Genomic DNA, 16,708 nt, shown 5'->3' with positions numbered 1-16,708 from the left:
AGGTGATATTTTGTTCATTATACCTCTATATAAAATAAATTGTATCTTTGATGTATATGTAAGGTGAGTGAGTGAGTGGTTTTTAATGTGAGAGGATAACCCGAAGTGATGCTGGTGTCAGACGTTTACCACTTGGGTTAAACACACAATCACGTGATGGTGCTGATAAACCAAAAAAAATCCCACCATAATCAGAGCTTAGTATACTTCAAAATTATGGACGGACCAATGTACCTGGCTATTTGGAAGGACAAACCACAGTCTGAACAATTCAAAGAATAACAGATGAATATTTGTTTTTCCCCGGGAGAGTGATAGAATAAGTGAGCACTAGCGCCCTCTACAAGCAGAAAGGAAGAGGCTACTAGCGCCCTCTACACACATACGTCTTCCAGTAAAGGAAGAGACCATTAGCGCCATCTACAGGCAGACGTCTTCCACTAAAGAAAGAGGCTACTAGCGCCCTCTACACACAGACGTCTTCCACTAAAGGAAGAGGCTACTAGCGCCCTCTACACACAGACGTCTTCCACTAAAGGAAGAGACTACTAGCGCCATCTACAGGCAGACGTCTTCCGCTAAAGGAAGAGGCTACTAGTGCCCTCTACAGACAGACGTCTTCCACTAAAGGAAGAGGCTACTATCGCCCTCTACAGACAGACGTCTTCCATTAAAGGAAGAGGTTACTAGCGCCCTCTACAAACAGACGCTCAACTTACCACTAAAGGTAGAGGCTACTAGTGCCCTCTACAGACAGACGCTCAACTTACCACTAAAGGAAGAGACCGCTAGGGCCCTCTACAGACAGACGCTCAACTTACCACTAAAGGAAGAGACAGCTAGGGCCCTCTACAGACAGACGCTCAACTTACCACTAAAGGAAGAGACCGCTAGGGCCCCCTAGAGACAGACGCTCAACTTACCACTAAAGGAAGAGACCGCTAGGGCCCTCTACAGACAGACGCTCAACTTACCACTAAAGGAAGACACCGCTATCGCCCTCTACAGACAGAGGCTCAACTTACCACTAAAGGAAGAGGCTACTAGCGCCCTCTACAGACAGACGTCTTCCACTAAAGGAAGAGGCTACTAGCGCCCTCTACAGACAGACGTCTTCCACTAAAGGAAGAGGCTACTAGCGCCCTCTACAGACAGACGTCTTCCACTAAAGGAAGAGGCTACTAGCGCCCTCTACAGAAAGAAGTCTTCCACTAAAGGAAGAGACTACTAGCGCCCTCTACAATCAGACGTCTTCCACTAAAGGAAGAGGCTACTAGCGCCCTCTACAATCAGACATCTTCCACTAAAGGAAGAGGCTACTAGCGCCCTCTACAGGCAGACGTCTTCCACTAAAGGAAGAGGCTACTAGCGCCCTCTACAGACAGACGTCTTCCACTAAAGGAAGAGGCTACTAGCGCCCTCTACACACAGACGTCTTCCACTAAAGGAAGAGGCTACTAGCGCCCTCTACACACAGACGTCTTCCACTAAAGGAAGAGGCTACCATCGCCCTCTACAGACAGACGTCTTCCACTAAAGGAAGAGGCCACTAGCGCCCTCTACAGGCAGACGTCTTCCACTTAAGGAAGAGGCTACTAGCGCCCTCTACAGACAGACGTCTTCCACTAAAGGAAGAGGCTACTAGCGCCCTCTACAGAGAGACGTCTTCCACTAAAGGAAGAGGCTACTAGCGCCCTCTACAGGCAGACGCTCAACTTACCACTAAACGAAGGGACCGCTAGGGCCCTCTACAGACAGACGCTCAACTTACCACTAAAGGAAGAGACCGCTAGGGCCCCCTACAGACAGATGCTCAACTTACCACTAAAGGAAGAGACCGCTATCGCCCTCTACAGACAGACGCTCAACTTACCACTAAAGGAAGAGGCTACTAGCGCCCTCTACAGACAGACGTCTTCCACTAAAGGAAGAGGCTACTAGCGCCCTCTACAGAAAGACGTCTTCCACTAAAGGAAGAGGCTACTAGCGCCCTCTACAGGCAGACGTCTTCCACTAAAGGAAGAGGCTACTAGCGCCCTCTACGGACAGACGTCTTCCACTAAAGGAAGAGGCTACTATCGCCCTCTACGGACATATGTCTTCCACTAAAGGAAGAGACCACTAGCGCCATCTACAGGCAGACGTCTTCCACTAAAGGAAGAGGCTACCAGCGCCCTCTACAGGCAGACGTCTTCCACTAAAGGAAGAGGCTACTATCGCCCTCTACAGACAGACGTCTTCCACTAAAGGAAGAGGCTACTAGTGCCCTCTACAGACAGATGTCATCCACTAAAGGAAGAGACCATTAGCGCCCTCTACAGGCAGACGTCTTCCACTAAAGGAAGAGACCACGAGCGCCCTCTACAGACAGACGTCTTCCACTAAAAGAAGAGACTACTAGCGCCATCTACAGGCAGACGCTCAACTTACCACTAAAGGAAGAGACCGCTAGGGCCCTCTACAGACAGACGCTCAACTTACCACTAAAGGAAGAGACCGCTAGGGCCTTCTACAGGCAGACGCTCAACTTACCACTAAAGGAAGAGACAGCTAGGGCCCTCTACAGACAGACGCTCAACTTACCACTAAAGGAAGAGACCGCTAGGGCCCTCTACAGACAGACGCTCAACTTACCACTAAAGGAAGAGACAGCTAGGGCCCTCTACAGACAGACGCTCAACTTACCACTAAAGGAAGAGACCGCTAGGGCCCTCTACAGACAGACGCTCAACTTACCACTAAAGGAAGAGACAGCTATCGCCCTCTACAGACAAACGTCTTCCACTAAAGGAAGAGACTACTAGCGCCATCTACAGGCAGACGCTCAACTTACCACTAAAGGAAGAGACCGCTAACACCCTCTACAGACAGACGCTCAACTTACCACTAAAGCAAGAGACCGCTATCGCCTTCTACAGGCAGACGCTCAACTTACCACTAAAGGAAGAGACCGCTAGGGCCCTCTACAGACAGACGCTCAACTTACCACTAAAGGAAGAGACAGCAATCGCCCTCTACAGACAGACGTCTTCCACTGAAGGAAGAGGCTACTAGCGCCCTCTACAGACAGACGTCTTCCACTAAAGGAAGAGGCTACTATCGCCCTCTACAGAAAGACGTCTTCGACTAAAGGAAGAGGCTACTATCGCCCTTTACGGACAGATGTCTTCCACTAAAGGAAGAGACCACTAGCACCATCTACAGGCAGACGTCTTCCACTAAAGGAAGAGGCTACTAGCGCCCTCTACAGACAGACGTCTTCCACTAAAGGAAGAGGCTACTATCGCCCTCTACAGAAAGACGTCTTCGACTAAAGGAAGAGGCTACTATCGCCCTTTACGGACAGATGTCTTCCACTAAAGGAAGAGACCACTAGCGCCATATACAGGCAGACGTCTTCCACTAAAGGAAGAGGCTACTAGCGCCCTCTACAATCAGACGTCTTCCACTAAAGGAAGAGGCTACTAGCGCCCTCTACAGGCAGACGTCTTCCACTAAAGGAAGAGGCTACTATCGCCCTCTACAGACAGACGTCTTCCACTAAAGGAAGAGACCGCTAGGGCCTTCTACAGGCAGACGCTCAACTTACCACTAAAGGAAGAGACAGCTAGGGCCCTCTACAGACAGACGCTCAACTTACCACTAAAGGAAGAGACCGCTAGGGCCCTCTACAGACAGACGCTCAACTTACCACTAAAGGAAGAGACAGCTAGGGCCCTCTACAGACAGACGCTCAACTTACCACTAAAGGAAGAGACAGCTATCGCCATCTACAGACAAACGTCTTCCACTAAAGGAAGAGACTACTAGCGCCATCTACAGGCAGACGCTCAACTTACCACTAAAGGAAGAGACCGCTAACACCCTCTACAGACAGACGCTCAACTTACCACTAAAGCAAGAGACCGCTATCGCCTTCTACAGGCAGACGCTCAACTTACCACTAAAGGAAGAGACCGCTAGGGCCCTCTACAGACAATCGCTCAACTTACCACTAAAGGAAGAGACAGCTATCGCCCTCTACAGACAGACGTCTTCCACTGAAGGAAGAGGCTAATAGCGCCCTCTACAGACAGACGTCTTCCACTAAAGGAAGAGGCTACTATCGCCCTCTACAGAAAGACGTCTTCGACTAAAGGAAGAGGCTACTATCGCCCTTTACGGACAGATGTCTTCCACTAAAGGAAGAGACCACTAGCACCATCTACAGGCAGACGTCTTCCACTAAAGGAAGAGGCTACTAGCGCCCTCTACAATCAGACGTCTTCCACTAAAGGAAGAGGCTACTAGCGCCCTCTACAGGCAGACGTCTTCCACTAAAGGAAGAGGCTACTATCGCCCTCTACAGACAGACGTCTTCCACTAAAGGAAGAGGCTACTAGTGCCCTCTACAGACAGACGCTCCACTTACCACTAAAGGAAGAGGCTACTAGCGCCCTCTACAGACAGATGTCATCCACTAAAGGAAGAGACCATTAGCGCCCTCTACAGGCAGACGTCTTCCACTAAAGGAAGAGACCATGAGCGCCCTCTACAGACAGACGTCTTCCACTAAAAGAAGAGACTACTAGCGCCATCTACAGGCAGACGCTCAACTTACCACTAAAGGAAGAGACCGCTAGGGCCCTCTACAGACAGACGCTCAACTTACCACTAAAGGAAGAGACAGCTATCGCCCTCTACAGACAGACGTCTTCCACTGAAGGAAGAGGCTACTAGCGCCCTCTACAGACAGACGTCTTCCAGTAAAGGAAGAGGCTACTAGCGCCCTCTACAGACAGACGTCTTTCACTAAAGGAAGAGGCTACTAGCGCCCTCTACAGGCAGACGTCTTCCACTAAAGGAAGAGGCTACTAGCGCCCTCTACAGATAGACGTCTTCCACTAAAGGAAGAGACCATTAACGCCCTCTACAGACAGACGTCTTCCGGTAAAGGAAGAGGCTACTAGCGCCCTCTACAATCAGACGTCTTCCACTAAAGGAAGAGGCAAACAGCGCCCTCTACACATAGACGTCTTCCACTAAAGGAAGAGGCTACTAGCGCCCTCTACAGATAGACGTCTTCCACTAAAGGAAGAGACCATTAACGCCCTCTACAGACAGACGTCTTCCGGTAAAGGAAGAGGCTACTAGCGCCCTCTACAATCAGACGTCTTCCACTAAAGGAAGAGGCTACCAGCGCCCTCTACACACAGACGTCTTCCACTAAAGGAAGAGGCTACTAGCGCCCTCTACAGACAGACGCTCAACTTACCACTAAAGGAAGAGATCCACAGTATTAAAGAAGTTGTTATCCATAAAATTGTATCTATCTTGTCAAAGGAAGAGACAGCTAACGCCCTCTACAGGCAGACGCTCAACTTAACACTAAAGGAAGAGGCCACTAGCGCCCTCTACAGACAGACGTCTTCCACTAAAGGAAGAGACCACGAGCGCCCGCTTCAGACAGACGCTCCTCTACTGGAAGAAGTCAATGCTAGATATTATGTGCATGATGAATTAGGCCTTAATGGTGCAAAGTTATATCATAAAAAATACAATGTAAGGCAATGTAAGATACTGTAAGGTACTGTAAGGTACTGTAAGGCGTTTGGTAATCCATGAAGGCAGTAAGGACCGTATGGTTAGTACAATTCACGGGAAAACTACCTGTCACATAGGAAGTGGCTTTTCCCTTTTAACTTGAGCCCTTTATTCAAAAATCCTACCAAAGTAAGATCCCAGAATATTTAAACCAAGGCATATTAAAACTTATTAGGTGATATTGTTGGGTCCAAATTGAGAGGGATGGAGGCTGATCATGGAAAATATTTTCCACGTATTCCATACATCTGGTATATCGACCCCCACGCCCCCCACACACAACACAAATTTTTTTATAAAAAAAAAAAAAATAATTCCAGTGGGAACACATTTACTCTCACACCAGCACCCTCTACAGACAAACTCTCCTCCACAGAAGTAAGAGACTGCTACAGGTAGTAGTTCCTGAACTGAAGGAAGACTGCTATCTAGCGCATACAGGACAATAGATGGCGACCGTGAAATGAAAACAAAATAGCTTTTCCTTATGTATTTGAATTAAACACAACAATTTATTCGTTCATAAAAGCATATTAGACATAAGCAGTGTCAGTCTGTCGGTGATTATCAGGTTTGGTAAGATGATCACTTCCACCCGTTGCAGGGTGACACGGGTAGCCCAGTTGTCTCAGGCGCCGCAACTCGCTTAGTAGAGTTGCTGTTACTGTGCAGAGTTGCGTCCCTTGGGCACGCCAGAAACCTATGCTTGTGGGTTTGTTTGTTTGTTGTTTAACGCCGCACTCAGCAATGTTTCAGGTACATGACGGCGGTCTGTAAATCGAGTCTGAAACAGACAATAAGATGATAGACATCATGAGCATCGATCCACGCAATTGGGTACGATGACATGCATCAACCAATCCAGCGAGCCTGACCACCAGATCCCGTTAGTCGCTTCTTGCGACAAGCATAGTTTGTAGGTTCGAGTCCCGGTTCGCCCCGATTATGTTTGTCAGCACCATACTCGTGGTCGTGTGTTTCGTCTAAGACCCGCATCACTTCGGGCTTTCCTCCCACATTTAGCTGACACGCCGTGACACAAAGTGAGTGAGTGAGTTGGGTTTAACGCCGCTTCTAGCAGAATACCAGTTATATCATGGCGTTCCACCTTCTGTGTCAAAGTCTACCCCAAGTCCCCAAGGGACAATAGTTTCACACAACTCAAACATTACACACGAATTCAATATAAACTATACAAGTCTTGAATACATGGAGTAACATGCTGGACAGTATTAATGACTAGGTATACCATCAACATTCTTTCCACCTTCCCACCATACGACGCCCCTCACACCCTCTGTAAGCTCCACACCTTGACTTCCCCAATACCTGGCCCCTCCCATCCTATGTCCCACGTGGCCCTCCTTCACAGGCTGGTTGTCTGGGGATGACAAGGAATGTCTTCCATCACCACTGGGCACCATACACTTTCACCAGCTCCGACACCAGCAGTTTCTTCTCCGCCTCAGGGAGGAAGGATGATCTTGCTGCATTGAATATCTGCATGGAAAGAAAATATCTGTATAGGTATCCTTAAGTAAAGTTATGTACTATGGGTATCCATAAGTAAAGTCGTGTACCATAGGTATCCACTAGTAAAGTCGTGTACCATGGGTATCCATAAGTAAAGTCGTGTACCATGGGTATCCATCAGTAAAGTTATGTACTATGGGTATCCATAAATAAAATCGTGTACTATGGGTAACCATAAGTAAAGTCGTGTACTATGGGTATCCATAAGTAAAGTCGTGTACCATGGGTATCCATAAGTAAAGTCGTGTACCATGGGTATCCATCAGTAAAGTTATGTACTATGGGTATCCATAAGTAAAGTCGTGTACCATAGGTATCCACTAGTAAAGTCGTGTACCATGGGTATCCATAAGTAAAGTCGTGTACCATGGGTATCCATCAGTAAAGTTATGTACTATGGGTATCCATAAATAAAATCGTGTACTATGGGTATCCATAAGTAAAGTCGTGTACTATGGGTATCCATAAGTAAAGTCGTGTACCATAGGTATCCACTAGTAAAGTCGTGTACCATGGGTATCCATAAGTAAAGTCGTGTACCATGGGTATCCATCAGTAAAGTTATGTACTATGGGTATCCATAAGTAAAGTCGTGTACCATAGGTATCCACTAGTAAAGTCGTGTACCATGGGTATCCATAAGTAAAGTCGTGTACCATGGGTATCCATCAGTAAAGTTATGTACTATGGGTATCCATAAATAAAATCGTGTACTATGGGTATCCATAAGTAAAGTCGTGTACTATGGGTATCCATAAGTAAAGTCGTGTACCATGGCTATCCATAAGTAAAGTCGTGTACCATGGGTATCCATCAGTAAAGTTATGTACTATGGGTATCCATAAGTAAAGTCGTGTACCATAGGTATCCACTAGTAAAGTCGTGTACCATGGGTATCCATAAGTAAAGTCGTGTACCATGGGTATCCATCAGTAAAGTTATGTACTATGGGTATCCATAAATAAAATCGTGTACTATGGGTATCCATAAGTAAAGTCGTGTACCATGGGTATCCATAAGTAAAGTCGTGTACCATGGGTATCCATAAGTAAAGTCGTGTACCATGGGTATCCATCAGTAAAGTTATGTACTATGGGTATCCATAAGTAAAGTCGTGTACCATGGGTATCCATAAGTTAGGTCGTGTACCATGGGTATCCATAAGTTAGGTCGTGTACCATGGGTATCCATAAGTTAGGTCGTGTACCATGGGTGTAAGGCTTTATCACACAATCTAGTGTCAGTAACAGTTGAAATGTTCACCGATTGTGTGATGTGATCATCTGACAAGCCAAATTCCTTCGCCGTCATGTAGTCGTCTGTAAGGGTGTTGTCCAAGACTGTGGGGTCGTCGGTGTTCAGTGAGAAGTTGGCCTTGTCCTGGGCGAACCTGGAGCAGGAGAGACCGTTGATCACAGGCATGGGAGATGACTGGTTACAACGCACACAGGGGAGATAACTGGTTACAACACACACAGGGGAGATAACTGGTTACAACACACACAGGGGAGATAACTAATCATAACACACACAAGGGAGATAACTAGCGATAACACACACAGGGGAGGTAACTAGTCACAACACACAGGGGTGAATACGAGTAAAAACACACATGGGAGATAACTGGTGATAACATACACAAGGGAGATAACTAGTGATAACACAAAATAGAGATATAACCATTGATAACACACACAGGGGAGATAACTAGTCACAACACACACGGGAGATAACTAGTGATAACATACACACACGGCAGATAACTAGTAATAACACACAATAGAGATATAACTAGTGATAACACACAATAGAGATATAACTAGTGATAACACACAATAGAGATAGAACTAGTGATAACACAGAATAGAGATAGAACTAGTGATAACACACAATAGAGATATAACTAGTGATAACACACAATAGAGATATAACTAGTGATAACACACACTAGAGATATAACCAGTGATAACACACAATAGAGATATAACTAGTGATAACACACAATAGAGATATAACTAGTGATAACACACAATAGAGATATAACTAGTGATAACACACAATAGAGATATAACCAGTGATAACACACAATAGAGATATAACTAGTGATAACACACAATAGAGATATAACTAGTGATAACACACAATAGAGATAGAACTAGTGATAACACACAATAGAGATGTAACTAGTGATAACACACAATAGAGATAGAACTAGTGATAACACACAATAGAGATAGAACTAGTGATAACACACAATAGAGATAGAACTAGTGATAACACACACAGGGGAGGTAACCAGTCACAACACACACGGGAGATAACTAGTGATAACACACAATGGAGATATAACTAGTGATAACACACAATAGAGATAGAACTAGTGATAACACAGAATAGAGATAGAACTAGTGATAACTCACAATAGAGATATAACTAGTGATAACTCACAATAGAGATAGAACTAGTGATAACTCACAATAGAGATATAACTAGTGATAACACACAATAGAGATAGAACTAGTGATAACACACAATAGAGATAGAACTAGTGATAACACACAATAGAGATAGAACTAGTGATAACACACACAGGGGAGGTAACCAGTCACAACACACACGGGAGATAACTAGTGATAACACACAATGGAGATATAACTAGTGATAACACACAATAGAGATAGAACTAGTGATAACACAGAATAGAGATAGAACTAGTGATAACTCACAATAGAGATATAACTAGTGATAACTCACAATAGAGATAGAACTAGTGATAACTCACAATAGAGATATAACTAGTGATAACACACAATGGAGATATAACTAGTGATAACACACAATAGAGATATAACTAGTGATAACACACAATAGAGATAGAACTAGTGATAACACACAATAGAGATAGAACTAGTGATAACACACAATAGAGATATAACTAGTGATAACTCACAATAGAGATATAACTAGTGATAACACACACAAGGGAGATAACCAGTTACAACCCACACGGGAGATAAACAGTTATGAAACAGGGTCATGAAACACACTGGACAAGGAGGCCATGAAATAATCTCATCGACACACACCGTAGGAGTACGCCATGAGAGATGCTTATTTCATCTTCACCCCTGCAAATTTCACCTCAATATAGGGTGGTTGCTCTTCCCATTCGGAGCACCTCCGGTTAAGATTGACGATATCGGACAAGTTTCCAGATGAATTCTTTCTTTCAGTACTCTTTGGTACATCTTGTCACAATCAAGACTTCGGTAGCCGTGGCCGATCCTTTCAGCGTGGTACTCATCGAGAGCCTGAGAATACAACAAGCAGCATGGGCAGGATACAACAACACTGCATATAGTCATGACAGTCAGTAGACAAGTATATCACAACGCGACCTATAGACACTATAGCACAACACAACAGACAGTGTATCCCCAACACAACATTCAGTTTTACACGTTACAACATTTAGTTCAGACAGTATACCACAACATAACAGACAGTACAGCACAACACAACAGACAATATAGCACAACACCATAGACAGTATAAAACGATACAACAATTAGTAAAGACGGTTTAGCACAACACAATAGACAGTATAACACAACACAACAGACAATATACCATAACACAACCGATCATATAACTCGATACAAAAATAAGTATAGACAGTATAGCACAAGACAAGAGACAGTATACCACAACGCAACAGACAGTATACCACAACGCAACAGACAATATAGCACAACACTACAGACAGTATAGCACAACACAACAGACAGTATACCACAACACAACAGACAGTATAGCACAACACAACAGACAGTATAGCACGATACGTCATAAAGTGTAGACAGTACATCACAACACAACAGACATTATAGCACAACACAACAAACAATATAACACGATACAACATTAAGAGTAGACAGTATAACACAACACAACAGACAGTATAGCACAACGGAACAGACAGTATGCCACAACACAACAGACATTTTTTTTTAAACGTGAAGTTTACACGATTATAGGGCTTTTCCATTGGACGAGAGGTCGGTCACTTGACCGCTAAACTGACGTTCATAAGTGGATGAACGACACTTTTTCACGTGATTGTATTCTTGAAATGACGTCTACACTGACGAACTACTTTCACATTCCTTGGAAAACCCCTGGGAATTCCCTAGCATGACTAAAAACAGAAGCGTTGTTTCTGATCATTTATACCCTTTAATCTTGAACTTAGCGTTTTAGCATGCACTGAAATTAAACAGATGGTGAGACTGCATACCCGTACAAGAATATCCGCCCTACGACCAATCCGTGTGACCCAAACGAAGAAATGCACATCCAGTGACAATCTTCGGCAAAGTGTAAATTATCCTAAGTATCTGTTAGACTCATCTTTATGATCACCTTTCAGTGATCGGACAATTTATCAATCATGACAAACACTTGTTATCGCAAAAGGTTCAACAACAATTTCGGAAATCTCTCCCGTCACGTTTTTCGTGACGGCCATTGTGACGTCCGGTATTTGATGTATTATGATGTATTACGACGCGCTGTCACTGTGACCGACTTGCTGGGGTAGTTTTTAGAGATACCTTTTTGATCTAATGCATCCTCTATATCTCAAGATGTCTTTCGGTAAATCTACACTAAGCCTTGGATCCATACCCGTGGTTCTTGTAATCTCAAAGTACCTTTTTTCCATTTGCGAATTTGATTCACAACGCTTCAAGGTATAACGTGCCAATTAGAATGCGGGTTACAAACCGGTCTCAGTGTTTGGTTGGACAGTCTCATTGATTATGATCGAGTTTGCAAGAAATTCAACATTGAAAAACTGACTGACACACAGAAGAAAACCCTCAAAGTCTCATTGATGGAAAGGATGCCTTCATGTCCAAAGTGGCGGAAGCTTTGGTTTTTGGGTAACACGAGTTACCTCCCTTACCCTTTCCTTTTCCCCTATATCAACGTTTGTTTGGTCGTAAAAGGTTAATGAAAATCAAGGGCGGCTAATTTGCGTTCGCAAGAGCCAAGGGAATCTATTTGTTGTAACCAAACTACAATTTGAGCATGCATACTCATACAACCTCTTCTTTTCATGAACTATTTTATTCCGCGTTCGTTGTTGTAGGACTGTCAGTCTAAACATGACGTCTAAATGTACTAAATGAAATCCTGCAAGATATCCCTCGAGGTACATAACAGTGACATAAAAACTATAAGAATTGACTTTACTTTGTGTGAGTTCATTGGAGTGTGAACCTTCATAGAGTGAGGGCCAAACATTGCAGAACGCCGTCGTATGCTCCGAGGTACTTACAGTTTGGCCCTCACTCATGATGCTTGTGAGTTCTGCTTGAAAGTAATGTGTTATGTGCCTGTGTGTGCCGCCTGAGTGATGCCTGAGTGTGATGGCTGTGTATGATGGCTGTGTGTGACGCCTGTGTGTGATGCATATGTGTGACGCCTGTGTGTGATGCCTGGTAACGTCTGTGTGTGGCGCCTGTGTGTGCCACCTGTGTGTGACGCCTGAGTGTGCCGTTTTTGTGTGACGCCTGAGTGTGCCGTCTTTGTGTGACGCATGTGTGTGGCGCCTGAGTGTGCCACCTGTGTGTGACACCTATGTGTGGCGCCTGTGTGTGACGCCTGAGTGTGGCGCCTGTGTGTGATGCCTGAGTGTGCCGCCTTTGTGTGACGCCTGAGTGTGGCGCCTGTGTGTGACGCCTGAGTGTGCCACCTGTGTGTGACGCCTGAGTGTGCTGTCTTTGTGTGACGCCTGTGTGTGGCGCCTTTGTGTGACGCCTGAGTGTGCCGTCTTTGTGTGACGCCTGTGTGTGACGCCATTGTGTGGCGTCTGTGTGTGCCCCATGTGTGTAACGCCTGAGTGTGCCGTCTATGTGACGCCTGTGTGTGGAGACTGTGTGTACCGTCTGTGTGTGGCGCCTGTGTGTGACGTCTGTGTGTACCGCCTATACGTGGCGCCTGTGTGTGATGCCTGAGTGTGCCGCCTGTGTGTGCCGCCTGTGTGTGGCGCCGGTGTGTGATGCCTGAGTGTGCCGCCTGTGTGTGGCGCCTGTGTGTGATGTCTGTGTGTGGCGCCTGTGTGTGATGCCTGTGTGTGCCGCCTGTGTGTGATGTCTGAGTGTGGCGCCTGTGTGTGACGCCTGTGTGTGGTGACTGTGTGTGCCGCCTGTGTGTGACGCCTGTGTGACGCGCCTGTGTGTGCCGCCTGAGTATGCCGCCTGTGTGTGCCACCTGTGTGTGCCGCCTGAGTGTGCCGCCTGGGTGTGGCGCCTGAGTGTGGCGCCTGTGTGTGATGTCTGTGTGTGGCGCCTGTGTGTGGCGACTGTGTGTGGCGACTGTGTGTGATGTCTGTGTGTGGCGCCTGTGTGTGGCGCCTGTGTGTGATGTCTGTGTGTGGCGACTGTGTGTGGCGCCTGTGTGTGATGTCTGTGTGTGGCGACTGTGTGTGGCGCCTGTGTGTGGCGACTGTGTGGCGCCTGTTTGTGATGTCTGTGTGTGACGTCTGTGTGCAACGCCTGTGTGTGGCGCCTGTGTGTGATGCCTGTATGTGAATACCAACCTCATACATCATCACTGAAGACCTAACTTCTGAAGCGTGTGCTGTTCGATGTAATCCTGCGTCCTCAACTTCCTGAAAGTAAGTAACACTCAGTTTTAAAAAATTAGTCCTTAAGAAGTGTTCGATAGTGTCCTGGTATTTGTTTACTTTGCATGTATTCTTAGAGACTTGGGGGACATGTGTCTGTATGTGTCTGTATGTGTCTATATGTGTCTCTATGCGTCTGTATGTTTCTGTTTGTGACTATTTGTGTCTACATATGTCTGTATGTGTCTGCATGTGCCTGTATATATATATATATATATATATATTTGTATATATATATGTCTGTATGTGTCTGCATGTGTCTATTTATGTCTGTATGTGTCTGTTTGTGTCAGCATGTATCTGTTTGTGTCTATATGTGTATGTATGTGTCTATATATGTATGTATGTGTCAGAGTGTGTCTGTTTATGTCTGTATGTGTCTGTATATGTCTATATGTGTCTGTTTGTGTCTGTATGTGCCTGTATGTGTCTGTTTGTGTCTATATGTGCATGTATGTGTCTACATATGTCTGTATGTGTCTGCATGTGTCTGTTTATGTCTATATGTGTATGTTTGTGTCTGTATGTGTCTATATGTGTCTGTCTGTGTCTGTATGTATTTGTATATGTCTGTATATGTCTGTATGTGTCTATATGTGTTTGTATGTGTCTGTATGTGTCTATATGTGTCTGTATGTGTCTATATGTGTTTGTATGTGTCTGTACGTGTCTGTATGTGCCTGTATGTGTCTGTATGTGTCTGTTTGTGTCTGTATATGTATGTATGTGTCTATATGTGTCCGTATGTGTCTGTTTGTGTCTGTATGTGTCTGTATGTGTCTATATGTGTCTGTTTGTGTTTGTTTGTGTCTATTTGTGTCTGTATATGTCTGTATATGTCTATATGTGTCTGTATGTGTCTATATGTGTTTGTATCTGTCTGTATGTGTCTGTATGTGTCTATATGTGTCTGTATGTGTCTATATGTGTTTGTATGTGTCTGTATGTGTCTGTATGTGTCTATATGTGTCTGTATGTGTCTATATGTGCATGTATGTGTCTAATTGTGTCTGTATAAGTCTGCATGTGTCTGTATGTGTCTATATTTGCCTGTATGTGTCTGTATGTGTCTGTTTGTGTCTGTATATGTCTGCATGTGCCTGAATGTGTCTGTATGTGTCTGCACGTGTCTGTATGCGTCTATATGTGTCTGCATGTGTCTTTATATGTCTGTATGTGTCTGAATGTGTCTGTTTGTGTCTGTATATGTCTACGAGGCTCCGGTTGGGTGCTAAGTATACAGTATGTCATTCGAAGTATACGAGGTTCGGTAGTTATAAGAACGAGACCATATGAGTGGGAACTGTTAAGTAGAGTGCAAGAGGAACCTTAAACGCTAGTTTATGGGGGCACTGCGTGGCGTCCTTGCCGCTGAGGAACTCAGGACCAGCGACGTCAATAGCAACCACACTGCTTCGGAACTCCCGACACAAACTAGCCACCTCTAGCGACCATTCTGAAAGTAACAAGTAACTATTCAAACAAGATTATTACGTGACAGGCAGAAAACATTTCATTTCAATATCAAATGTCCAAATGAAAACTGTCACAAACAATAAAATTTGCATATTTGATGACAGTATGTGGTAAACGTACCGCTAATGTCCCTTACTACCATTATTATGGCCTCTTTGTTTTGTGAGTGTTAAGGTAACAGAGTCGCCTCCCACTGATAGATGGGCGTGTCAGCACTGCTGTATTGGGTGAAGGCCACTCGACTTTGTCTGATGATTTGTTCAGTCTAAGACGTATAGAGATCTATGTACGTCTTTGGTTCAGTGCAATCATGTTCAAATACGCTAAATAACATCACTAAAGATAATGTACTGAATTTGACTTTCTCGTGTAGAAAGGCAAAAATCCAATTCAAGCATTCTTTCTCACTACCCTCCTGATCATTGCAGATCACACCATGCATTCACGTCCGGATATTTCCTACACCAGTTTATCCAACGATATTGCCACCCCCTGCCTTGTCAGTGACAACCCTTACATTTGTATATCACCATTCTGCCTTATCAGTGACAACCCTTACATTTGTATATCACCCCCTGCCTTGTCAGTGACAACCTTTACATTTGTATATCACCCCCTGCCTTGTCAGTGACAACCTTTACATTTGTATATCACCCCCTGCCTTATCAGTGACAACCCTTACATTTGTATATCACCATTCTGCCTTGTGAGTGATAACCCTTACATTTGTATATCACCATTCTGCCTTGTCAGTGATAACCCTTACATTTGTATATCACCCCCTGCCTTGTCAGTGACAACCCTTACATTTGTATATCACCCCCTGCCTTATCAGTGACAACCCTTACATTTGTATATCACCCCCTGCCTTGTCAGTGACAACCTTTACATTTGTATATCACCCCCTGCCTTATCAGTGACAACCCTTACATTTGTATATCACCATTCTGCCTTGTGAGTGATAACCCTTACATTTGTATATCACCATTCTGCCTTGTCAGTGATAACCCTTACATTTGTATATCACCATTCTGCCTTGTCAGTGATAACCCTTACATTTGTATATCACCCCCTGCCTTGTCAGTGACAACCCTTACATTTGTATATCACCCCCTGCCTTATCAGTGACAACCCTTACATTTGTATATCACCCCCTGCCTTGTCAGTGACAACCTTTACATTTGTATATCACCCCCTGCCTTATCAGTGACAACCCTTACATTTGTATATCACCATTCTGCCTTGTGAGTGATAACCCTTACATTTGTATATCACCATTCTGCCTTGTCAGTGATAACCCTTACATTTGTATATCACCCCCTGCCTTGTCAGTGACAACCTTTACATTTGTATATCACCCCCTGCCTTATCAGTGACAACCCTTACATTTGTATATCACCATTCTGCCTTGTGAGTGATAACCCT

General features: G+C 44.7%; 1 protein-coding gene across 1 annotated transcript in view; it reads right to left on the bottom strand.

The window, feature by feature from the left end:
* Positions 1-6,110: 6,110 nt before the first annotated feature.
* The window catches only part of LOC139471013 (adenosine deaminase-like), a 33,308-nt gene continuing 22,710 nt past the window's right edge, over positions 6,111-16,708 (bottom strand). The window contains exons 4-8 of the mRNA XM_071253325.1: positions 15,136-15,263; positions 13,721-13,792; positions 10,258-10,427; positions 8,380-8,506; positions 6,111-7,083 (exon numbers count right to left, since the gene is read on the bottom strand). Coding sequence (XP_071109426.1) covers positions 6,991-7,083; positions 8,380-8,506; positions 10,258-10,427; positions 13,721-13,792; positions 15,136-15,263 — 590 coding nt within the window. The 3' untranslated portion in view covers positions 6,111-6,990. The remainder of the gene's footprint in view (positions 7,084-8,379; positions 8,507-10,257; positions 10,428-13,720; positions 13,793-15,135; positions 15,264-16,708) is intronic.

Source organism: Haliotis cracherodii, unplaced genomic scaffold (assembly GCF_022045235.1).
Source record: "Haliotis cracherodii isolate W230 unplaced genomic scaffold, xgHalCrac1.p SCAF_1, whole genome shotgun sequence".
In the NCBI taxonomy this organism is placed as follows: Eukaryota; Metazoa; Mollusca; class Gastropoda; order Lepetellida; family Haliotidae; genus Haliotis; species Haliotis cracherodii.
This window is presented reverse-complemented; position numbering and strand designations above follow the sequence as displayed.